Consider the following 25,810-nt stretch of genomic DNA (forward strand, 5'->3'; position numbering starts at 1 on the left):
TGGGTTAAGGTTAAAATGGTCAATTTTCATACATTTTTACAGTAATTCATAATTATATGCTTTTTGTTATTTCAATCTATAAGAGGAAAATTTCAGACAACATATGACTAAACATGTTGCTAGAATGCCATGTTTGTTCAGAAGATTAAGACACTGGCAAATGTCAGTTTCTCTGACATTTATGACCATTTATGTGATGGAAAACCATAATTCATCCTTGTTTGGGTCAGAAATTCCTTGAAACCTTTTTAATTTGGCTCATACCATTTTTATTCACATTTTATTCATTTTTTAAAACAGACATTAAACATTTAAAAACAACATAACTACATCTCAATTTTGTTCATTACGTTTGACAGTTTTATTATAAAATAAACATACAATAGCCAAAAAAAGTAGAATAAAAAAATTGCTGGACTTATGCAACACATTTGAAATACAAAGCTAACCAGGCAGAAAGGTTTTTTCTTTTTCTTTTTGTTTTTTTTTTTTTTTGGGATGCATATGGCATTTTAAAATGAATTCGTACAACTATACAATGTATAAATCCAAAGCATTGCAGGTTACCTGCTCTGTACAAAAAACAAAAAACAAAAAAAAAAACAAAAAAAAAACTAACTTCTACAGCATGCCAGAACATTGAAATCTTCTGTCATTGCAATTAATGTGTACAACTTTGTCCATCATTACAGTCAATATCTTCGTAAGAAAAAGGCTATTTACTTAAAGTAAAAATCCTGCACTTTCTTGACGTCAAACCAACATTCTTTTAGGCAATAGGTAGCATTGAGGCAATTCTATAAAGCGAGAGTTTCACAGAACTGTTTTTGACTGGTTTAAATATGTCTACAACTTACTATATAACAATACTGACTTTGAAATTGAGTATTAATCAAACCCAACTTTGATTATGATGTTACTTTGTAGAAAGAGTCATGCAGCATTAAAACTTGTAAGAAACTTTATTCTTCGCCATAATTCCCCCCCCCCCCCACAGAAATCTGTTTGCATATTTCATTGAAGTGAAACCTTGAAACTTTACTTAAATAACAGTTAAATGGCTGCATTTCTAAATCCACAAGGAACGGAAATGCTATCATTTCCTATAAGGCTCACTCAAGATGAACTGCTCTTTGGGACTTTGCTCCAATTTCAGTTTTAGATTCGCTCTGGCACATTTACGTCATTTCAAATACATTATGCCACCATTGTACTTTAATACAGTACATTGCCTTTCATTTGGTTACTTTAATGGCTTCTAACAATCCACCTTAAGTAAGAAGTATTGCCTTGTTGAGTAAATACCTTTCTTGTATAAGAAATCCATTGTAGCGTTACTCATCTGAACATTCGGATTCAAAAACCAAGAACATGATTCTCCAGGTGGTAATTTAACTGAAAATGGGATATTGTAGCAGAAAGGCTGACTCATATGCCATGATAGGAATGAGATATGTTGCTTATCTTCATATATTCAAAGCTTTGGATGGGTAGCCTTGATGTGATTACAATCTCAAAAGGACAAATCATGGTGCACGACTCTAAACTGTACAGAGAAAGACAAACTGGACAGAACAAGACTCTAAATAACTGCTCTTTGATTCTCTACAGTTTACACTAGTAACAAGGCATTTGCAACAAGGTATTTATAAAGGAAATCTCTGATGAAGTTAGAAACTGACTTTGTAACATGTGCAATTAAATCAATACAATGACATTATTGTCCACAGACAGTAAACAAGTTTGATAAACCTGTCACAGGATACTCAAAAATATGAATACGTTTCAATGATATAACCAGAGAAGTGCTCACATTTAATACAAGTCCTTTTTATGTATTGTGTTCCATAGCGACATTGCCAGTTCTTTTAAATGTACCATGGTAAATGGCGTCTGTTAATCAGCGTGGGAATTGAAAGATCTTTAATTGACTGACATGATACGTTTTTTTTTGTTTCAGTAACAAAGTCTTATTTGCATGTTTAATTTGCAGAGCAAATAGAATGCTTCCAGCTGAGCCTACTTTAATTGGAGATTGTTCTTCCTGATAGGGTATTTTCATGGTAGTACAGCTCATTGGGAAGCACAAAGAATCAAAGGGACTTTATGCTACCTCAAAAAGACAGCGGGGTAAATGCTAAATACATTTTCATTCACATTTAAAAACCACCTACAAGCTTTGTCAAAAGCAGAGGTCAGAATGGTATGGCAGCAAATGTAAATGTTAAAAAGACAAAAGTAAACATGTCTTCACAAATGCACTAGTTGTGTTTATAGCCCTGAATAGCTGATGTAAGCAATATTTTTCTGAGACACCAGGTTTGATTCATGTTGTTATGGTACAATACGGTTTTTAAATAAATGTATAGTATGTGCTGCCATATGTAATAGAGGTTGACTGATAGTGGATTTTGCCGATACTGATAAATAAGGTGGTGGGAAAAGCAGATAACAATTAATCGGATGATAGTTTTTAAAACTGATTTTATAGAATGTCAAAAAAAAAAAAATCTTATACTTTCCTTACTATGATCGGCACAGACAAAGCATCCTAAATAAATAAAATCCCAGATGCAGTTTATTGTTCAACCAAAATCCCCAAAATAACCAGAAAAAATTAACAATAGTATAAACAAGCCCGAAACACACTGGGGACAATTATTTTGAAATGATGAATAAACTATCGGCAACTATCACCATAGATTTTAGCCAATAATGATAGTTCCAAAAAGCAACTATCGGCACCGATTAATCGGTAAAATCAGTATATCAGCCTACCTCTAATATGTTATAAAAAAAAATCTATTTCCATCCCTTGATCATATTACATGTCCCAGTATTACTTCTATGGACAACCTGAATTATTAAATTTTATATTAATATTTTCAGCAGTGAAATAAGATTGTTGTTCTTAATTAAATCCATTGTTGTTCTTAACGCAATCCTAAAATATGTTAGATAATTATAAGTATTTAAAGTAAATATTTACTTGCACTCTATTTTGGCCAGTATTTGACGCACACTCAGTGCCCTTTATAATTAAAGCATTATTTCCAATTAAACATCAGCTTTCCCTGAATATGCAAATACTAGCTTACGCAATTTACAATTTGGCATAAATATTGTGTTATTGCATTTTAAAATCCACACAAGGGCCTTCTAAACCATTTTAATGATTGCATCAATGTTTCCACTTCTTATAAATTAAATCAAAATCAAATATAATCTGTACATTGTACAAAACCAATTTCTAGCAACACAATCACATAGACCAGCATTTGCTCAAATTTAGTCTATTAATAGTTTTTAGAAACAAGTAAATTAAATGTGTAATGGTATTGCACCAAATTTATTTTTCCACTTGCTCTTTCAACATACATCACCCTTTATTCTCAAGTCAAAAATAGCTTGCATAAAGTCAGAAAAAGGCTCCAGAAAGCATATCTGTTTTGTTTTTCATTTCAAGACAAACGGGAGGTGCATCTAATAGGCAGAGCAGGTTGTTTACTTCACTGCTAGAGTTAGTCAGTGCTGCTTGTTTCTGATGAAATGCCAGAGGGACACAGATTTCCTTGCCAGACTGGCATAACTCAAACAAGCATGGCAACAGATGCCGTAAAAGCAACACAAATTTAAAAAACTGACTCCATACAAGTAAGATAACAGCTGGTAACATTGTAGTGGGAAGGCTAATTTGATTTTTGCATAAAGATACTTTTTGCCATTGCATCAAAGTAAGTTAAAAATGGCTTCCAAAAAAACTTTTGCTTTATGCTAAATTTGTGTATAAGATCCTTTTTTGAATATTACTCTATGTATTGTGTGTTGCTAGTTATGATTGGTGTGCTACAGTGTTTAGTTCAGTAAGCACTTCTTGCTATGTTATGTGAAAACTGTCTGGAAACGACCATAAAGAAGAACGTATATAGAAAATCAACTGTACAATATGTTAAGATTTAAAATTTACGTAATTCACTTTTCAGTCATTTTCTATCATCATCAGAGCAGAAAATGAAAATTCGAAATAGACTTGTCACAAAGTTGAACATTAAAGCCAATATAGATACCACAAACGCCATTTTACAAAATAAAATAAATAAAAAGTCATGTTATGAAAACAGAAAAATTGGATATACCAATATGGTATGGAAAATCATTCAGATCCATTGTCATTCTTAAATATAGACTCTAATACATTTCCATTAGATACACAGGCACTTTTGAATAATCTTTGTGAAATGTCTATTTCATGCATACATCCCTGCTGTCTCTCGCTCACATACTGACATTCACATGATAGATTGACACATATATGAAGCTATATAATACACTGCCAATGCAAATCTGCTACACACACACGCATGCACGCATGCACGCGCACGCGCACACACACATTCTCAGATACCTACACTTATGAACAGACCAGCAAGGAGAAAATGCTTGTATCTTGCTGACAGGTTATCAACAATTTCTCATATTTAACATTAAATGTATCAGTAAAGAGTTTATGCATGGAAAATTATCTTTTGATTAAAAATGGCTTGTGATTTCATCACAATATTCAATTGCGTAGGTCAAAAAATGTTGACCTCTTTTGTTCAGGAGTTTCTCTGGAGATAGAAAAATGTAGTTATGAGTTTGAAGTACAAGAATTAATAAACTCTCTATAGATTACGATTTTAATGTTAAACACTACCAAGCCAGCACTAAAGATGCTGGAATTAAAAAAAAAAAAAAAAAATGAAATAAAAATAAAAACAAATTTACAAAACACATTGATTCCTCATAGTGCTCATGACATAGTTCTCTCAGTTCTACCGACTACCTCTTTGCATTAACATGCAAGATTGAACAAACACCAAACAGTTAAAGTAGCTGTCATATACAACACAGTCATTATGGTACATATTGGAAAACAAAATCTTTAAGATACTCTGATACCCTCTAGCAGAGATATCAATCTGTCATATGTGCATATGTATAAGTTAATTGCACAGGGAAATCTCCCATCAGCTACTGCAAACTTGAGATTGTGCTCAGAGAATGCAGCTTTGGAGTGAAGCCAACAAGACTATCATACTGCTCATACTGATACCAGCTGTCATAGTGCTGTAAAATAGAAAGAAGGTGACATTTGAGAAATGTACCTTTGACTACCATAACTGTCCCTTACAGTCATTACAAAAGCCTTGAAAGATTAGCAGAATTTCAAATGGATACATATGGATCTGGAGAAGGGTTGAATATATGCCATTGAGATGAGTATGAGCTCTTAATAGCTCATTTAATCTGCTTTAAAATGTACCCTCATTTCTGTGCATCTCAATCACGCAAGGCAAAGGCACAAAACATATTCTACACAAGCACATAAACATATAAGTTTCTAAGTACACAAGCTTGAATAATGAGTTGGTGTGTTCCGAAATGTGTGCGCAATTCATAATGCAACAACGCAAGTATGCATTGTTTAATGCCACAAACATCTACCCCCTTGAGTACTGGCAGACAAAGAGGGATCGCAAAACTAGTCTAATAGGTTTTTGGGAAAACTTATAATCAAATAAAATCGCTTTAAACAGTGCTATTCACAATATTACATAATTTTACTTTAGTAACGAAATCATTGTGAATATATGGTGAATATTTATTAGCCTATATGTGTCAGCCTTATTCTCTACTTCCATTTAAGTCCTCTAGAAGTCTCAAAATGATCAATTTGATTTGTTCAATGCGCTATTCTCAATTTTGCTTAATTTTATATTGCCAACAAAATCGTTGCAAATATATTCAGAATATGTTGTGAATATTCATTGTATCAGTCAGCCCTACTCTCCATTTACATTTAAAGGCCTCTAGAGATCTCAAAATGATCAATTTGATTTATTCAATGCGCTATGCACAATATTGCAGAATTTTATATCACCAACAAAGTTTACCATACAGTCAGGGCCACCGATAAGGGGGGACAACTGGACCTTTTGTCCCGGGCCCCCGGTTTGAGGGAAAGAAAGGCTATTCCATATTGTAGAGCGCATCTAAACACATTCAGCAGGAGACGCAGATATAAGCACGGAGGCATTGTGCAACAATGAAAGACAATGGGGTAGTGCATGTTGATGGGATAACTGTCAGTTTGATTTGTTCAATTTGAAAAAGAGCTGCATTTATGTACTTGCGTGATGTATGTTTCTGGCCTAACTTGCCTTACATAGCTAATTTGATGTGCCTGGTGTCTAGTCCACAACACAGATGTAACTAGCTGAGTTGCTCGACAACTTTGTTAACTAGCCCACTGCTACCATTGCAGATTCTGTCCTTGTAACAGATGCATAAGTTTGGACGCTCGTAAAACTACAGCACCACTCCTTCCTTCCAGGTCCGCCTGTCTGTGATATTCTGCAACAGACCGCAAGATGTTCTTGATGCATTCCTTACAGGAATCAAAGCTGGAACCAGGACACAGCACCCTCTCGGGAATAACTCACAGTTCTTAGGCTTGCTATTGGTTAACTGCCGACGCCCCTCAGGGTTCTAGAGGGTTGGAGATGGCAAGGATGGTGGAGGTAGTGATGAACGGTGGGGAAGAGGGTGTGAGAGAGAAGAACAGAGAGAGAGAGAGAGAGAGAGAGAGAGAGAGAGAGACGGAACACAGTGGAAATGCCAGCACTATAACAAATGGGCCTCCAGCCGAAGCCAGTGCAATCCTTGGCGTATGTAGCGTACCAGTTCTGTCATGCTGCTGTGCTGCGTCAACATTTCCATTACTGAGTCCAGCTCCTGAAAGAACTCTGTCAAACCCACGAGATGTAGAAGAGAGAGAAAGAGAAATAGAGAGACCTTGTGAACATAGGAGTTACATAGGAGGCTCTTGGGTGCACTGAAAATCTAAGAAAAAAATAAATGAGATTTGTTTTAAGTTTAGACTGAAGATAACTGACTTAAGTATCTGATGACATCACTGACACTTTCTAATGACTGCAGTAATTAAAAAAAGGATCATGTACACACCCCAGGAACCTACATTACAGCTGATACTGTCATAATTATCCAATCTTGCTATCATTCTGACCAAAGCTTGTGCCCAACCGATTTCAAACTGCATCCAGTTAAAGGAAAGACACTGAGGAGGGGAATTTGAAAGAGGTGGAGGAGACCGCTTGCAACATGCCGGGCCTCTGAGCATTTTAATTAACCTTCTCAAGAGGAAACAACAAGCCACATTACATCTCAAATGCAATTAGCATAGTGGCTTTTCAATTTCTCTGGTGGTCCGTATCAAATGTTGAGTCAGTGCTAAATGCTGCAAGTGCAAAAGGGGTATTTCTTATATAATACAGACATATATGACAGAGAAGATGAATGATATTTATCTGCAAGTGGGAGAATTTCTTGAAGCAATTCTTCACTTCACTGCTTGTTTAAAATTACAGTTTTGTTATGCAAGATATAACAGCCCAAATATGGTAGGCAGATAAGTAATGTTATCTCTTTGGAAGGGCTGGGCAATATAGCTAAAAAAAATCTTGATATTTTTTGAGGATATATGATATTTTTCTTGATATTTATTAAATGACTACAGGGGTGATTGTTTTTTAAACAGATGTCAAATGATCATCCAAAAAGCCACTGTAGCCAAGTAGATTCCAAATTCATGTAAGAACTAAAATATAATAATAAAACTAGTCAAAAACAATCAAAGCATGTCTTCCATACTATTTAACATTAAATAAACACAAGGAAGGATGATATTTAATCATTTTCTTTTATATACACAAATAAAACGAAAAACAATTATACTCATTTCCTTCATTCAGTATAGTTTGACTTAAAAATGTTAATGCTTCTGAGTAATTTTTGAGTGATATTGCAAAAACCAAGATTTTTAGTAAGTTTGAACTGAAATTAATCGAACTAAGCAACTCTATTACTCATTAGTTCAAGAGACTCCATTAAAACACTTGTCTTAAAGGAATATTCCAGGTTCAATACAAGTTAAGCTCAATCGACAGCATTTGTGGAATAATATTGATTACCACAAAAATTTATTTTGACTTGTCCCTCCTTTAAACAAAAAAGCAAAAATCTGGGTTACAGTGAGGCACTTACAATGGAAGTGAATGGGGGCCAATTTTCCAATGTTAAAATACTCACTATTTCAAAAGTATAGCCACAAGACATAAAGGATATGCATGTTAACATGATTTTAGTGTGATAAAATCACTTACTAACCTTTTCTGTGTAAAGTTATAGCCAGTTTTACAACTTTGTTACCATGATGATGCAATGTCAACAAACCCTAAATCCCTAAAATGACTGTAAAATTACAATTTAAACGGCTTTACAGCTCAAATAATACGCAAGTTAACAGAAGAATTAATGCTTTTTTTTTAATTATAAGCTTCACATTTCTGTTTAAACCCTCCAAAAACTGGCCCCATTCACTTCCATTGTAAGTGCCTCACTGTAACCTTGATTTTTGCTTTTTTTTTTTTTTTTTTTTTAAAGAAAAGGAGGGACAAGTCGAAATTAATTTTTGTGGTAATCAACATTACGCCACAAATGCTGTCGATTGAGCTTAACTTGTACTGAACCCAGAACATTCCTTTAACACAAATCTCCTACTCGCAAGTCACAAGACAAGGAAGAATTGTAAAATTATTTCTTTAGGAAACTTATAGGCCAAATAAAAGTGCTTTAGACCGTGATATTTACAGTGTTGCAGAATTTTATATCGATAGCACAATCCCTGGCAATATATCATGAATATTCAATATATCGCTCAGTTCTACTGTTTACTTCCACTCTAAGGCCTCTAGTGGTCTCAAAACTATCAATTTGATTGGTTACATTTGAAAAAAGGAGGGTCTACATACTGTACAAATTGTACAGTGTTCCAACCTTAAATATCACTTAGCTCAAAAAACACAATACTGACACCATCTTACCTTGACTTTCCTGGGCCAGCTTGTCAGCGGTTTCCCAGTGTTCGTAGCAGCGCAGGATGTTGTTGGTGATGTTGACGTGACTGGCTGCCATGTGGTGGATGCGTTGGGGAATGGCCACACTTCCAGAGGCAGATGAGGAAGTGGACGAGCCCATCACTCCAGCGCTGCTGCTGACGGAACTGACGGGAGATGGACTCAGGGACATGGGAGACGGGGTACCCGTACTCCTGGATGGAGACAGATGAGGTATTCAAATCAGCTCATGAACAAAGCAATTCAATAGATGGATATGGCAACAGCTTGACTGTATCAAAAACCTTTGAAGATATATGTAGACAAAGCTGACATCACACCTGCAGTATCAAAACTTCAGCAAAGATAAAAAGACAGAAATCCAAAATGCGATTATTATTGATTTGCTAATTTGAAAGCAAAGATGGCACTGCGGATGGCCGCCTTGGTGTGCAGCTCTCCAATTCTGTTTTTGTTTGTTTGTCCTGTGTTTAGTAATCTTTTTCCAAACAGTTTTACCAGGGACGAACTGCTGAACATTTGGTAGTATATACCAGACAAACCTTTCCCAGTTTTTGACTATTCGGACGCTTTCCTGGACATTTTAGTCGGAGGCGCAGCTGTGCTGTTCAAGAGACGCAGGTGAGGGAGACGAGCTGGCGCACTGGACAAGCTCTGTCGGCGCAGCTTTTGAACAGCGCTGCCGAGTATTCATCTTGCGAATCTCCGCTCTCTTCCTAACAAAACGGATGAACTACATCTCCTCACCCGTACAAACAAGGACTTTTCAACCTCTGCTGCCTTGTGCTTCACAGAAACCTGGCTGAGTGAAGCCATTCCAGACAGCGTGTTACATCTGCCGGGCTTTCAGCTGTTCAGAGCGGATTGCATCGAGGATTTAACGGGGAAAACGAGAGGCGGTGGAACATGCTTTTACATCAGTGAAGGTTGGTGTACAGATGTAACAACGTTAAAGAAGATGTGCTGTCCTAATTTGGAAGTGCTCTTTATTAACTGTAAGCCTTTCTACTTGCCGCAGGATTTTTCCTCGTTCATTCTGGTGAGTGTTTATATCCCACCACACACGTGCGTGAGCGCCGCACTGCAACAGCTGGCCGATCAAATCACAGACACGGAACAACAATACCTGGACTAAGTTATTATTATTCTTGGGGATTTTAACAAAGCAAACCTCACATGTGAACTAACCAAATACAAACAGCACATCACATGCCCAACCAGAGACAGAAATATACTGGATCATTGCTACACAACAATAAAGGATGCATATCGCTCTGTCCCTAGAGCAGATTTGGGACTCTCTGATCATTGTCTGGTTCATCTTCTTCCAACCTACAGGCAGAAAATAAAATCTGCTAAGCCTGTAGTAAAAACTGTAAAGAGATGGATCAATGAACTACAAGCCTGCACTGACTGCACTGATTGGAGTGTTTTTGAGGCTGCAGGCACCAATCTGGACAAGCTCACAGATACTGTTACATCACATATCAGTTTCTGTGAGGATTTGTGCATTCCTACTAGGACTTATTTAGCATACAACAACGGCAAACCGTGGTTTACAGCAGAACTCAGGCAGCTTCGTCAGGCCAAAGAGGATGCTTACAGAGGTGGGGATAAAGACTTATGCAATCAGGCCAGGAACACACTGAATAAGGAAATCAGAGTGGCTAAAAGAAGATACTCTGAGAAGCTGAAAAACAAGTTTTCAGCTAACGACCCTGCATCAGTATGGAGTGGCATGAAACAACTTACCAATTACAGGACTCCTGCCCCCAACACTGTAGAGGAACAACATTTGGCTGACAACTTGAATGTGTTCTACTGTAGATTTGAAAGGCCCAATCTCACACCCCACAACTGCTCTGACCTTCACTTCACACAAACACCAGCACCTCCTGCAACCCCCCTCCTCCCCCTCCTGCTACTCAACCTGCACTTAAGATCTGTGAAGAAGAGGTGTGCCATGCCTTCCAAAAACAAAAGACAAGGAAAGCACAGGGCCCAGATGGCGTTTCACCTGCTTGTTTTAAATCCTGTACTAACCAGCTGGCCCCCATCTTCACACTGATCTTCAATAGATCACTGGAGCAGTGTGAAGTACCATGCTGCTTCAAATGCTAAATCATTATTCCTGTCCCAAAGAAACCCAAAATCACAGGACTTAATGACTACAGACCCATCGCCCTGACGTCTGTGGTCATGAAATCATTTGAGAGACTGCTGTTGGCCCACCTGAAGGACATCACCGGACCCTTTCTAGACCCCCTTCAATTTGCTTATCGAGCAAACAGGTCTGTGGAGGATGCAGTCAACATGGGACTGCATCATATCCTGCAACATCTGGACAGACCAGGGACATATGCAAGGACCCTTTTTGTGGACTTCAGTTCGGCTTTCAACACCATCATCCCAGCTATTCTCCAGACTAAATTACACCAACTCTCTGTTCCTGCATCTATCTGTCAGTGGATTACCAGCTTTCTGACGGACAGGCAGCAGCTAGTGAGACAAGGGAAATTCACTTCCAGCACCTGCACAATCAGCACAGGTGCCACACAGGGATGTGTGCTCTCCCCACTAATCTTCTCCCTGTATACAAATGACTGCACCGCCAAAGACCCCTCTATCAAGCTCCTGAAGTTTGCAGATGACACCACTGTCATCGGCCTCATCCAAGATGATGATGAGTCTATACAGAAGGGAGGTTGAACAGCTGGCTCTCTGGTGTAGTCAAAACAACCTGGAGCTGAACATGCCCAAAACGGTGGAGATAATTGTGGACTTTAGGAGGAACACCCCAACACTGACCCCCCTCACTATTCTAAACAGCACTGTGGCAGCAGTGGAGTCATTCAGGTTCCTGGGCACTACCATCTCACAGGACCTGAAGTGGGAGACCCACATTGACTCCATTGTGAAAAAGGCCAAGCAGAGGTTGTACTTCCTTCGCCAGTTGAGGACCTGCCACAGGCGCTGCTGATACAGTTCTACTCAGCAGTCATTGAGTCTGTCCTCTGCACTTCAGTAACTGTCTGGCTTGGTGCAGCTACGAAATCAGATATCAGAAGACTACAGAGGACAGTTCGGACTGCTGAGAGGATTATTGGTTGCCCCCTGCCCTCACTTCAAGAACTGTACACTTCCAGAGTGAGGAAAAAGGCTGGAAAAATCACTCTGGACCCCACTCACCCTGCCCACTACCTTATTGAACTGTTGCCTTCTGGCCGATGCTACAGAGCTCTGAGCACCAGAACCATCAGGCACAGGAACAGTTTTTCTCAGGCTATCCATCTCATGAATAGTTAAAACTGCCTCATTGAGCAATAATTATGTGCAATTCACAGTTTAGTCTTTTTATATTTATCCAACACATCCTTCCTCTTTTGCCATTACATTCCCTTGCACTGTATATAACAGATGTGTATATTTTGTCCTTATTGTGTATTTTATATATACTTTATTTTCTATCCAATTTTTCTTCTAATTCTATTTTCTATTATTTATTTTTTTTTTTTTTACTTTTTTTTCTTATTATTATTATCTGTCTTGTTGCTGTATTGTATTGTTGTCCACTGGAAGCCCCTGTCACCAAGACAAATTCCTTGTATGTGTAAGCATACCTGGCAATAAATCTGATTCTGATTCTGATTATTAAGTATTAGCTTGACTTCCTGGCCCTGCCCACAGTGAAATCTCCAAAATCCAGCTCCACACAGTAGTATATTTAACATCAAATATATTCTGATTGGTCGTGATTTTGTTGTGTCACAGTTTCACTTTCAGTGAGGACAGAAAAATTACTTGACATTTGAAATTTATCACAGAATTACAGCTTGAAAGTTCAGCATGGCCATATTTAAGCTTATGTACAATATTCTAGCATTTAGATTAGCAGTACAGGTTGTGTGTGGTAATATGTCAAAGACCAAAGAGACTTAAACAAAAGCCCTTTTGCTTCATGTTTACCCAACAACTCTTATATCAATCTTGTAATCTGTACAGTACATTATCAACAGTAACCTGTAGCCTTCCTGCTGCAATATCACAGACACTGTTTCCCCTCCAGACATCTATCAGCACATATAGATTTTAGCCTCATTAGTGCTACAACCCAAACAATCTGGCTCTATGGTCTGTAATCCACTGATAAATGGAAATGCACTCAACTCTCGGCCGGCTAAATTATGCACCCTTTCAAAAGCAAGGCCCATTCTTAGTGGGTTTCAGGGCTTTGCTAAAATAAGCTCCAGTAAAGGGAGGAGACCACAGTAAAAAAAAAAAAGGCGAATAAGATTCATGATGGTAAAGGATGAGGTTGAGGATGGATGTGTTGATTGCAGCTAGTGTACTACAGGTATGGGTGGAATAGAACAGTGATTCCCAACCAGGGAACTTGAGCAGGTTCCAGGGGGTACTCGGAAAGATTTAGATTTGAGATTTTTTCTTTGTCAAGTTGTTTTATTTATCATTTTGAGTTTACTGGGTATTGAAATGTTTAAGATGAGGCTCAGATTGCCTTATGGTACATACAGATGAAGTCAGAAGTTTACATACACCTTAGCCAAATACATTTAAACTCAGTTTTTCACAATTCCTGACATTTAATCATTCCCTGTCTTAGGTCAGTTAGGATCACTATTTAAAAAATGTGAAATGTCAGAATAATAGTAGAGAGAATGATTTATTTCAGCTTTTATTTCTTTCATCACATTCCCAGTGGGTCAGAAGTTTACATACACTTTGTTAGTATTTGGTAGCACTGCCTTTAAATTATTTAACTTGGGTCAAACATTTTGGGTAGCCTTTCACAAGCTTCTCACAATAAGTTGCTGGAATTTTGACCCACTTGCAACCGAGCCTAATGTCTTGAGATGTTGCTTCAATATATCCACATAATTTTCCTTCCTCATGATGCCATCTATTTTGTGAAGTGCACCAGTACCTCCTGCAGCAAAGCACTCCCATAACATGATACTGCCACCCCCATGCTTCACAGCTGGGATGGTGTTCTTCGGCTTGCAAGCCTCACCATTTTTCCTCCAAACATAACGATATTTTGTTTTATTAGACCAGAGGACATTTCTCCAAAAAGTAAGATCTTTGTCCCCATGTGCGTTTGCAAACTGTAGTCTGGCTTTTTTATGGCGGTTTTGGAGCAATGGCTTCTTCCTTGCTGAGCAGCCTTTCAGGATGTTGATATAGGACTCGTTTTACTGTAGATATAGATACTTGTCTACCTGTTTCCTCCAGCATCTTCACATGGTCCTTTGCTGTTGTTCTAGGATTGATTTGCACTTTTTGCACCAAACTACGTTCATCTCTAGGAGACAGAATGCATCTCCTTCCTGAGCGATATGATGGCTGCATGCTCCCATGGTGTTTATACTTGCGTACTATTGTTTGTACAGATGAACGTGGTAACTTCAGGCATTTGGAAATTGCTCCCAAGGATGAACCAGACTTTTTTTCTGAGGTCTTGGCTGATTTCTTTTGATTTTCCCATGATGTTAAGCAAAGAGGCACTGAGTTTAAAGGTAGGCCTTAAAATACATCCACAGGTACACCTCCAATTCAGTAGACCTCCTGTCAGAAGCTAACTGGCAAACTGTCTAAAGGCTTTACATAATTTCCTGGAATTTTTGAAGCTGCTTAAAGGCACAGTTAACTTAGTGTATGTAAACTTCTGACCCACTGGAATTGTGATATAGTCAATTAAAAGTGAAACAATCTGTCTGTTAACAATTGCTGGAAAAAATACTCATGTCATGTACAAAGTAGATGTCCTAAACGACTTGCCAAGACTATAGTTTGCTAATATTAAATCAGTGGAGTGGTTAAAAAATGAGTTTTAATGACTTCAACCTAAGTGGATGTAAACTTCTGACATCAACTGTATAATATTGCAACTGTATAATATTGCATATGATTATGTAAATGTAATTACGACTTATAAGCAGAATTAAATTACGACTATAAAGCAGACATTTGTAATGGCTTTACAAATGACAAAATATTAGGGCTGTCAATAGATTAAAGCAATTTACGATTAATTTACTTTTCTGTTTAGGAAAGAAAACTAAATAATATGTGCAAGTTATTATAAAGTAACAAACAATTATTCTGTATTTCTCAGTCTGCTTTAAAATACATGGGGTATTTAAACATTAAACTCAAAACATAATATACATAATATAAAAAAATAATATACAGTAATAATAACATTACCCAAATATTACATACTTAGTCTTCCATATGTAACAAACACTTTGTGGATGATTTTTAGCACAAAGTAAATTATTAGTTATAATGACCATGGCTTGAAAATTTTTAATTTTAATACGGTTGTGCTCAAAAGTTTGCATACCCTGGCAGAAATTACGAAATTTTGGCTTTGATTTTGAAAATAGGACTTTCAAATGCTCCTTGAAACAACCACACCGTCTTTTTCCAGAGCAGCCTGTATTTCTCCTGAGGTTACCTGTGGGTTTTTCTTTGTTTCCCGAACAATTCTTCTGGCAGTTGTGGCTGAAATCTTTCTTGGTCTGCCTGACCTTGGCTTGGTATCAAGAGATCCCAGAATGTTCCAGTTCTTAATAAGTGATTAAACAGTACTGACTGGCATTTTCAAGGCTTTGGATATCTTTTTATATCCTTTTCCATCTTTATAATTTTCCATTACATTGTTACGCAGGTCTTTTGACAGTTCTTTTCTGCTCCCCATGGCTCAGTATCTAGCCTGCTCAGTGCATCCACGTCAGTGCTAACAAACTTATTGACTATTTATACACAGACACTAATTGCAATTTTAAAATCCACAGGTGTGGGAAATTAACATTTAATTGCCATTTAAACCTGTGTGTGTCACCTTCTGTGTCTGTAACAAGGACAAACATTCAAGGGTATGTAAACTTTTGATCAGGGCCATATGGGTGATTTCTGTTATCATTATGATTTAAAAAGGAGCCAAACAACTATGTGATAATAAATGGCTTCATATGATCACAATCCTTAAATACAATTTGCATGATCAGTCATATTTTCAAAATCAATGCCAATATTTCACAATTTCTGCCAGGGTATGCAAACTTTTGAGCACAACTGTAGTATTATTTATTTATATATATATATATGTAATTGTTACATAAAGCATATTATTATGACTTAAAAGCATAAATTAAAATGTAAATTAAATTATGACTATAAAGTAGAAGTGATGACATAAAATATTATGGCTGTCAATTGATTAAAACCACTAATGATAAATGAATAATTAATGTAATTATTTTAGTCCCTTTCCATTTTGGAAATAAAACAAAATACTATGTGTAAGTTGTCATAAAATAACAAACACAGATTCTGTATAAAGTCCCTTTCCATTTAGGAAAGAAAACAAAATAATATAAGTCATTATGCAATAACATGGTATATTGTAAAACTGAAAACAAATCTGTAGTAATTAAATAATATAACATGACCAATATTTTAAGGATTTTGTCTTCCATATGTAACAGTTTTGCAGATGTTTTTACCACAAATAAAATGTTTGTATAAAGATGTTTTTACCACATTATACATAAATAATGGGCATTGTAATACTATGTGATAATTAAAGTTATATCCATTATAATATGAGTTAAAAGGAACATTTTTCTGGTTTGTTGTTGATGAAATACTTGAGCCTTATTAATGGAGCTGGTTGGGAAATACTGGAATAGAAAAATGCTATTGCTAACATAGAAGCTACAGGGGCCAGGCCGGTGAGGCTAATTGCTTTTGACAGGCGGGTTGGCAGTCGAAAATCGGGCATGAGTAGTGTCCAACTAGAGGCCAAATCAGACCCACACACACACACACACTCGCACACTAAGTAAAACACAGCGCCTCTCACACAAGCTTGCCCCATTGATATTCTGTTGCCATGGAGCTGACATGGAAGAGACGCTGTTTTCCCAAAGTTCATCTCTCCATGTCTTTTCATTGATACCAAGCAACCATTACTGAGATTTCATATCTCACACTCTAGTTCTTTCTCACTTGACAGCTGGAAAAAGAGAAAATTAACCCACAATTAAAATTCAGTCATCATTTAATTCCAATCCTGTTTGATTTTCTTTCTTCTATACAACACAAAAGGCATATTTTTACAGAATATCCGGGCCACTCCTTTCCATATAATAAAGTTCATGATGATTAGGGCTGTCAAGTTCCAAAATGATAAAAAAGCACCTTAAAAGTATCATAAAAGCAGTCCATATGACTCATGCATTATATTTTCAAGTTTTTTGAAGTCATATGATAGTTATATGTGAGGAACAGACTGAAATTTAAGTGGGCTGTTGAACTAGAGAACTGAATTAGACAGTTCATTCATTTTTAAATTGGATCAACCGTTGAAAGATTGAAAAAAAAATATTCCTTCACAAATTGGACATTGTGAATGATTCTCATGAACTCCCATAATTGCATCTAATGACAAATTTTGGTCTATTCCTCAAACAATGCTACTGCATGGCTTCAGTAGACTTGGAATATACTGCACAAGTTGTAGCTTGTTTTGTCATTTTTGAGCTTGACAGCCCCAGTCCTCATTCACCTTTATTATATAGAAAAGAGTAACCAGGATAATCTTCAAAAATGTACCGCTTGTGTTCTATGTAAGAAAGAAAGTCAAACAGGTTTGGAACATCATGTGGGTGAGTAAATGATGACATACCGAAATTTAATTTTTTAGATTAACTGTCCCTGTAAAGAGGGGTGTTCTGAAGCAAGATGAAATCTTTTCATAAGCAGACATAAGCATAAATATAAATGGATGAGAAGAACAAAATGCACATACTTTCCATTGGCTCCCCACGGCGAAGGTGCTTGGGAACTTTTTGCAGAATTCTGGAAAAAAAATGAACATAGAGATAATTATTTATACAAAAACAGCACATATTTGCCAACAGCAAATAGCTGCTTCTGATGAAAATGTTCAAACACTATTAATCATAATGAGCTTACAATTTAACAATGTACACATAAGTGATGGTACTAATTTGGACACTAACCGAAATAATTAATTGCATTAAATAATTACATGCAAATTTAATGAGAACATGCTATTCAAACAAACATGAAGTCAATTTAGATGAGCCGAAGACTAGCAGGATTTCTAATTTGTGCTGAATGTAAAATGAAGACTGGAGTCTTACCTTGAAATACTCCAATAGTGAGCGTGAATACTTCATTGCGTGATCTTTCTTCAGTTTGAACATTCGCAAGTACAGAAGTGACAAACAGCGATTGCTAATAAAAGAAAAAAAAAGAAATTATGGTTCTATCAAGGCCCAGCCTAATGTATACTAATATTAAAAGATGCAGCTAAAACTTTTAACGTAGCATCATAGGTTTTCATAAGGCAATAAACAGCAACCACCAAATAGTATTTGAGCACTTAAATGAATTTCATTGCATTAGATAACAAAGTATCAAACCAAGTGGCATCTGCAAACAAATTATGTGACATTTTCTCAGAACTAAATTATTTTCTTTTTTGCCATTTCCCTCAATTGCTTCTAAACTTCCACTAAAACTTGAAATGTACCTGGTTTGATATTTGATTATATAGATAAGCTAAGCAATAGAATTAATACATTTAAAGTGTCGTTTAAGTGTCAAAATACTTTATATCTTGTTAATAACAAGATCAACAACAACACTATAATCATAACAAGCCATCACAAGTATGCATCAATATGAACACTGGGGAAAACGCAGCCAGTCTCATGGGGTGATTGACCTTTCAACAGTATGCTTGCGAGACACCAGATGCTTTGGACATATGCTCTGCCCCATGAAACCAAAACTAGCTTCCCCACATTTCTGACGCAACCTGACCACTGAAGTCATGTTAATATATAAACAGTGTCTGCCCATTTTAAAAACCAGGTCGGGGTCTTTTATGACATTTGTTGACATGTCTTCAGTTGGGCACGAAACATGTCCCTTTATCAGAGGTCCAAATATAAAGGTTATACTGGCCTTATATCTGAAGTCAGAAAATGAACAGGTTTTTACAGCTTTCTTAAATGTATTTAACATCAACAAAACTGTATTATGTCGTCAATCCAGGTTCATAAATCATAAATGCGGCAGTCTTTGAAAATCCCTTTCGGCTGCAAGATGGCTTTCATTAACAAGCCAGATAGACTGGCAGCTGAATTCCAATCTGCGCTGATGACTGTCATCCCACTATAAGCGCAAAACTAACCTTGACATTCAAAATAAACAAGCGGCGGCAGCGTGACAGGCAGGCAGAGCACAGGCAGCTTTTATCTGGGCGAGAATATGTTTCCACCGTCACCATGTGGAAATCTTTCATTATCCCGTAATAGCTTAATGAAATACAGGAATAATGATCCACTCTAAGCTGATTAAGTGCTTTAGCAGTGTTTTAAAGCTTCCTCCCAGATACGGATGATTGTCGACGAGCGATGGCTGAGAGGAGATTTAACCGGCTGCCAGAGCAAAGAGCTGGATTTAGCTTTTGATGGTTTTGGGGGAATGGTGGTGAAGTTTTATATACCACCCTTGACGCCCTTGTAGATTGGCCTAGTGTGTACGGCATTTCTTTGAAATAATCACATCAGTTGGGTTATCTAAGTAAATCAAATCAAAAGGCAACACTTGTTCAGACTCGTTCTCCATACATGTTGTGTTGTATTAGCACAGTAAATGCAAATGAAGTCTTGAAAGTCAATTTCCCTCAAATACACACTGCACTAGTCTCACGGAATCAGTCGATGTATTATTGGTATAAAGTCTGGCCCACATTGCAGACAATTCTGGCTAAGAACCGCCACTTTAGGTCAAAACTTAACGCAAGCACGGGAATGCAGATGCTTCTAGTTACACAAGGTCGATTTCCTGCATTTTTGCATTCTAGAATGTGTTTGTAATTCATAACAAATGCACATTACATTCTCAATGTTGCCGTAAGGGGCACTATAGTGGACATGGCTGAGCAATAGTTTGAAGAGAATATTGCAGAGCAAGTAAATTAAAATCATCATATTTATAGCATTTTACAGTACTGTGCAAAAGTCTTAGGCACATAAGGTGTTTCACAAAAGCATCTGTCTTAAGATGGTTATGTATATCTTCAGCTTTAGTTTGTCAATAGGAAATATAATTGTTGGACTCAAACATTACTTTTGCAAATAGAAAAGATTAGAACAGAAGAACAGGGAGCCCTGCACTGAACATTGTATCTGTCTGAGATTATATAAAGAGACAGAAGCAATTGAGACAGCTGAAATAGAAGAACTGTGGCAAATTCTCCAAGAATCTTGGAACATGCTATCTGCCAACAACCAAGAAAAACTGTGTCCAGGTGTACCTAGGAGAATTGGTGCTGTTTTAAAGGCAAAGGTGGTCACACCGAATATTGATTTAGATTTTTAAGGTTTACTGGACTTTGTAGGAAGTTAAGTGATAAATGAAAACTATTTATGTCATTATTTTTGAAGACATCCTCACTATGCAAAATTTTCACAAGTGCCTAAAACTATTGCACAGTACTGTACCTGAAAAATAACACACACAGTGTAATGGCACATACTTTTGGAGGTACTCTGTCACCCCCTTGAGTACTCAGGTTTGTTACCGCCACAGTATCGCCACGTTAAGCCTGTTCAAGTGGACAGCGCATTATTCATCGTACTTACAGTAAAGGGTTAGTACACCCAAAAATAAAAATCTCTCATCATGATATCCCAGGTGTGTATAAACACATATGAATAAAAATAGAAAAATATCTTAGCTTAGTAGGTCCTAAACATGCAAGTTGGTGGTGATCTGACTTTTGAAACTTCAAAAAGAACAGATTGTTAGCATAAACGTCATCCATATGACTCCAGTTGTTAAATTAACGTCTTTTCAAGTGACACGGTTGCTTTTGTTGCGAAAAAAAAAAAATCTATATTTAAGTACTTTTAAACTATTAACAATCACTTCCGGTCAGCAGCGGTATGCACGTGTGACGTAATCACGTTGGCACGTGAGACACGTGGGAACTGAGGCATGTGCGACACACCCAGAAGGGCAGCGCTGTTTACAACCGAGTAGGAGGAATGCTGAACAGAAGCTTTGTTGGTTTTGGTTTAGATCTGTATTTGTATCTGTTTCTTTACTCACAATGGTGTGTTTGTGTGTTTATCCTGGATGTCTCAACCGAGAGAAGAACGTGAGTTTACCTCCGTAACATGGCAACATGAATACGCTACACAAGAGACCATGTGAACTCTGCCCTCTCTTAAAGCTTACAGAAAGCAATGATTTATAGTCAAAAAATACTGAAATATTGATATTTTTCACACCAAAAGCGATCGTATCACTTTAGAAGACATTAATTTAACCACTGGAGTTGTATGGATGAAATTTATGCTGACTGTCTGTGATTTTTGGAGCTACAAAAGTCGGCTCACCATCCACTTGCATTTAAAGGACCTACTGAGCTGAGATATCTTTCTGTTTTTCTTCAAATGTGTTCTGCTGAAGAAAGAAAGTCATACACACCTGGGATATCATGAGGATGAGTAAATGATGAATTTTCATTTTTGGGTGAACTATAGTTTAACTTGCGTAAACTATGTTTCTGCCCTTAGACAGGAAAAGGCTGTCTGAGCAACGAGTGACCATTAAGAGAGTCAGTAAATCTGACATAACTCTGGTCGCTGTCGCTCATGCTGTTTAAATCGCCAACTCTCTTTGAAAATGAATGACTTCAGGTCCCTTTGTTGCTGCATATCATTGTCTTTGTGAACACCTAACACTGAACTGCAAGAATTCTATAAAATCAAATATGGAGAGATGAGGCACATGATGAGGCATCTGTTCAGGCAAACTTACCACAGTACAGCGAGCTTCTTCTCTGCTATTGTGGCGGAATGACTGGTGAAGTTCTTTAATCTCATCGCGTACCTGAAAGTACACAATTTAGACTATAATGGTAGAAAAATTTGAGCCTATGTTATGTTAATAATTCTGCTTATTATTGGGCCTGTGTAGCTCATGGCAATATTAATACTTTTCCGTTTGATTTTTAAGGATGTTTTTGCTTACTGTTACTTAATTTTCACCACTTGATGTCTAATGTAAAATCTAGGACCTGAAGCAAAACCAGTTGAGAACGACTGGTCAAAGCGTCTAACCACAATTCTCTTTGACACCATCCCTGCATTCCAAATGGGATGAATGATGCCCCTGGGGGGCACTTCAAAGGGAGAACAATCATGATAGTCATGCTGTAAGATGGCTTCAAACTGAATTTCCAATAAAAATTATTTAAAATGTGAGTTTCGAATGCCCCACACCTTTCAGCCCTGCAATGCTCTTACAGTGGATGGATAAAGTCTTCAAAGGGAATAGGGCATAGGGATGACCACTTCTGAATGGAACGCACTCCATATTTCAATCAGCAAAGGCCAAATTTCAGAACACAGCAAGGAATTTCAAGGCCCATCTATTTTCATTGCGTCTGATGCCAATAAAATGACATCTGTTACTGGTAAGAACTGCTCAGTAGTTCATCTTTTGGATTTCAATTATAAAACGAACAATGGTCCTCCATGAGGGAGGGATACTCACCTGATGAGCTCTACAGTTTCTGAGTACATTGTGTAGGGGGACTTGGCCTCTAATGGGTCTCGTTCCATGGCGTTGCCGCATTCGATGAACGAGAGTGCGCCATCGGCGTAATTCACAGCTTTTCCGAACTTGTCCATCTGTGACGCAGTGGATTCATCAAAATAGCATTAGAGGCTGAGAGAATTACGCTAATTAAGTTCATTTTCAAAGTTTCAAAACTTTTGTAAACAGCTCATAAAGTTGTATAGTAAAATAGATATAATCTTTGTGGAAAATACAACCATTAGGCAGAGGTAATTCTCAGCACTGGGCTTTTATGAAGTTCTGTGAGTCAAAGCATTATTTGGTCTAGCATCATTTGTTTGCAGATGTCATTTAGTTTCATACTTTTTTACCTGATGCAATGACATTCATAGAGTTTTAAGTGTAACTTAAGTGTACTAAAACTTAAGGGGCAACAGTACTTTCAACTTCATGACATGTTTATGAATCAGGACAGTTTATTTTGTGTGACAAAGAATTATGAGGGGTTGTTTTACTGTACATTTTGTCTGTTCCAAATAGCATTGCATTTTTAATCCTGACTTATTGGCACAGCCACATAAAGGCTAACTTTAAGTCTCAAATCTAATTTCTCAAAAAACAAACTAATCAATAGTAATAAACAACATTACGCCTACCCACAAAAACCTGACTGCATCCTACTCCTCAGACAAGCATAAACAATAAGCGCACATCTCATCTCCATAGGAGTGTAAAATAGATTTACTGACCATTTGCCTCTTGTGGCACCTCTGGAGATGAGTCCATACAAGTCGAGCGGATACCCGGGATTCATTACACGCTTGCCTCTATGCCCTTGTAACTGTGGCAATCAATTCCCTTTACTTTGTATTCATGACTAGGCCTATACATCGTCATACCGATTTATGACAGAAGGGATGTAACTTGCGATAATGGACAATGTTTCCAGAGATAATTGCCTGGATCCAATTATTAGGGGGTCGGGAGTCTGTTTTGTAAATCTCGCACAAAGCTTCGGCTTTATGGATGCTAAGGGCAGATACAAGGCTCTTTCTCAGCTAAATTGAAAAGTCTTCAATTTTAAAAGGATTCAGAGCTTTTTCTCAGCTTGCTAATGGTTCTCTGTTGCATGAATGGGTTATGCGTCCATATAGTTAAGAGCAGTACAGCAGAGATTTTTCATCTACTTTGCTGAGTGCTAACTTCCCATAGGAAAGAAAAATCACAAAAGATGTCTCTTTAATATCTCACTTAGACTTCAGTGAGAGCAGATGGAAAGCAAATAGAGGTTTTGCAAACGTCTCCCTCTTTTCAGATGTTTCCCCTGAGCAAATGTCACATGTTTCATCTCACGTTTCACCTCAAGAGTTTCAGAAGACATCTCAACAACATCACACTCAGTGCTCACATTTGCATACCAAATTTTCAGGGTGTCCACACACTTTGACCAATGAATTTGCAAGTGTTTCCAGTTGATTGTAATTATTGGATAAATACTTATATAGAGATTGCACTCACAAAGAGCAGTTTATAACCAATGAGATATTGTTTAGTTAAGTAAAACTATGAATAATGTAAACTATACATTTATATTTTTGAATCTTTTCAAGAATATACCAAATGCAGCATTTCTTTCTATTTGTGTTTTCATGTATAAAACATTTTGTGCATGTAAATTTATTATGTACATATCTTGAGGCTTACCAATGCATCGGCCTTGTGCTTAAGCTTCTTGGCTTCTTGCATGTAGTAATCTGCATTGTGAACACTGTAAGGATATAAAGTGTGAATTAAAGGTTAACATAAACCTGATGTACCTTGGTGCCCATGTTAAATTTGTTCTTCATGTACATTGCATTGCACATACAGTATACTGTACATTAACTTAAAATTGATATATCTGCAAAACATTTAAACATATACACTCCATGTCACGTTATACTATACAGTCTAAGTATATATACTGATTATTCTCCACTGTTGCACATACAAGAATCACATGGCTGTTACATACATGTTATTAAATGTGAGTTTAGGTCTCCTGGGTTCGATGTGCTCCATGGACAGTGTGGATGGGTTTGACCAGAGGCCTGGGTCCGATTGACCATTGCCGTGGAAAACACTGGATGGCTTACTGTGACTGTCTTCCTCCTGTAACAGGAAAGGTACCGTACATTGCAATGATTATGATCCTTTAACAGCTCAAATAATCCTGAATGATCCATTCATTCTTCATGTATTCTGCATTTACCCAGTGTTTTAATTTCTAGGGCCGTTTAGTTGGATTGAGTTTGGATGATCGGCACATGGGAGCCATTTTTTTGTCTTCAATGCTATTTTGAAAGACTTCCAAGTTTAGCAAAAACACAGTAAATGTGGTGAAAGCCTCAAGTAAGGAAAACAGTCATTAATGGTGAAAGTAAACCATTCTAAAGGCTTTTTTGGTTAAGAATTCTAGAATTCAAACCTGCTTATAGTAAAATTAACAGATAATATTAATAACTGAGCATCTGTTAACTGAGTGGTGCTTGCCCATTCAAAATGTACTTGCTTTGTGCCATCCAACCACCCAGCCACCCACCCATGCATCCATCCATCCATCCCTCCCTCCCATGGTCATAGCATGCTTGAAAGACTCACAGAGTTGGTCTTGGAATGGGAGAAGGATTTGTTCCCTCCTTTGCGGTGCTTGTGTGATGACGATGATGAGGAGGTGGAGGCAGGTATTGTTCGGGTGGAGGGCAGTAAGCTGGGGCCAGTGGAGGTGCTTCCCTCCTGACTGATGGAACTGCATTCACTGCTCCTCCTCTGGCGGCCCACCAGCTCATCTGACAGCGGCGACAATAGAGGTGGTAACAGTTTATCCTTCCTCTTGCGAGGCTGTTTCTTCAATGAACTTTGCAGAAGAAACAAAAGAAATGTTAAAGGTCTCTGTCTGAGCACTTGAAGGACACTTCAAACCTCTACAGTGCTGGCCAACAAGTCTTCTGTTGATCAAAGAGCACTTAGACAAAGAAAGAAACTGTCAGGCCAATGCAACTGAACATTGTTCAAATGTCAAACAGCATCAAGGAATACAAGAGTGAACCATTTGAAGAAACTGCAAAAGGCTTAGAAATGGATAAAGTCAATCCTAGACTGTTGCTGTTTGTCCAGTTCTGGGTCTTAATGTAGTAGAC

General features: G+C 37.3%; 1 protein-coding gene across 2 annotated transcripts in view; it reads right to left on the reverse strand.

Moving 5' to 3' along the window:
* Nucleotides 1–252: 252 nt before the first annotated feature.
* LOC127417722 (AF4/FMR2 family member 2-like) overlaps nt 253–25,810 on the reverse strand; it is a 266,275-nt gene continuing 240,717 nt past the window's right edge. For both annotated transcript variants that reach the window (XM_051657903.1, XM_051657902.1), the window contains 9 exons: nt 25,272–25,527; nt 24,646–24,782; nt 24,336–24,399; nt 22,608–22,744; nt 21,870–21,941; nt 18,173–18,266; nt 17,815–17,864; nt 8,946–9,172; nt 253–6,788 (listed from right to left, as the gene is read on the reverse strand). In XM_051657903.1, coding sequence (XP_051513863.1) covers nt 6,667–6,788; nt 8,946–9,172; nt 17,815–17,864; nt 18,173–18,266; nt 21,870–21,941; nt 22,608–22,744; nt 24,336–24,399; nt 24,646–24,782; nt 25,272–25,527 — 1,159 coding nt within the window. In that variant the 3' untranslated portion in view covers nt 253–6,666. The remainder of the gene's footprint in view (nt 6,789–8,945; nt 9,173–17,814; nt 17,865–18,172; nt 18,267–21,869; nt 21,942–22,607; nt 22,745–24,335; nt 24,400–24,645; nt 24,783–25,271; nt 25,528–25,810) is intronic.

Source organism: Myxocyprinus asiaticus, chromosome 27, assembly GCF_019703515.2.
Source record: "Myxocyprinus asiaticus isolate MX2 ecotype Aquarium Trade chromosome 27, UBuf_Myxa_2, whole genome shotgun sequence".
NCBI classification, from domain to species: Eukaryota; Metazoa; Chordata; class Actinopteri; order Cypriniformes; family Catostomidae; genus Myxocyprinus; species Myxocyprinus asiaticus.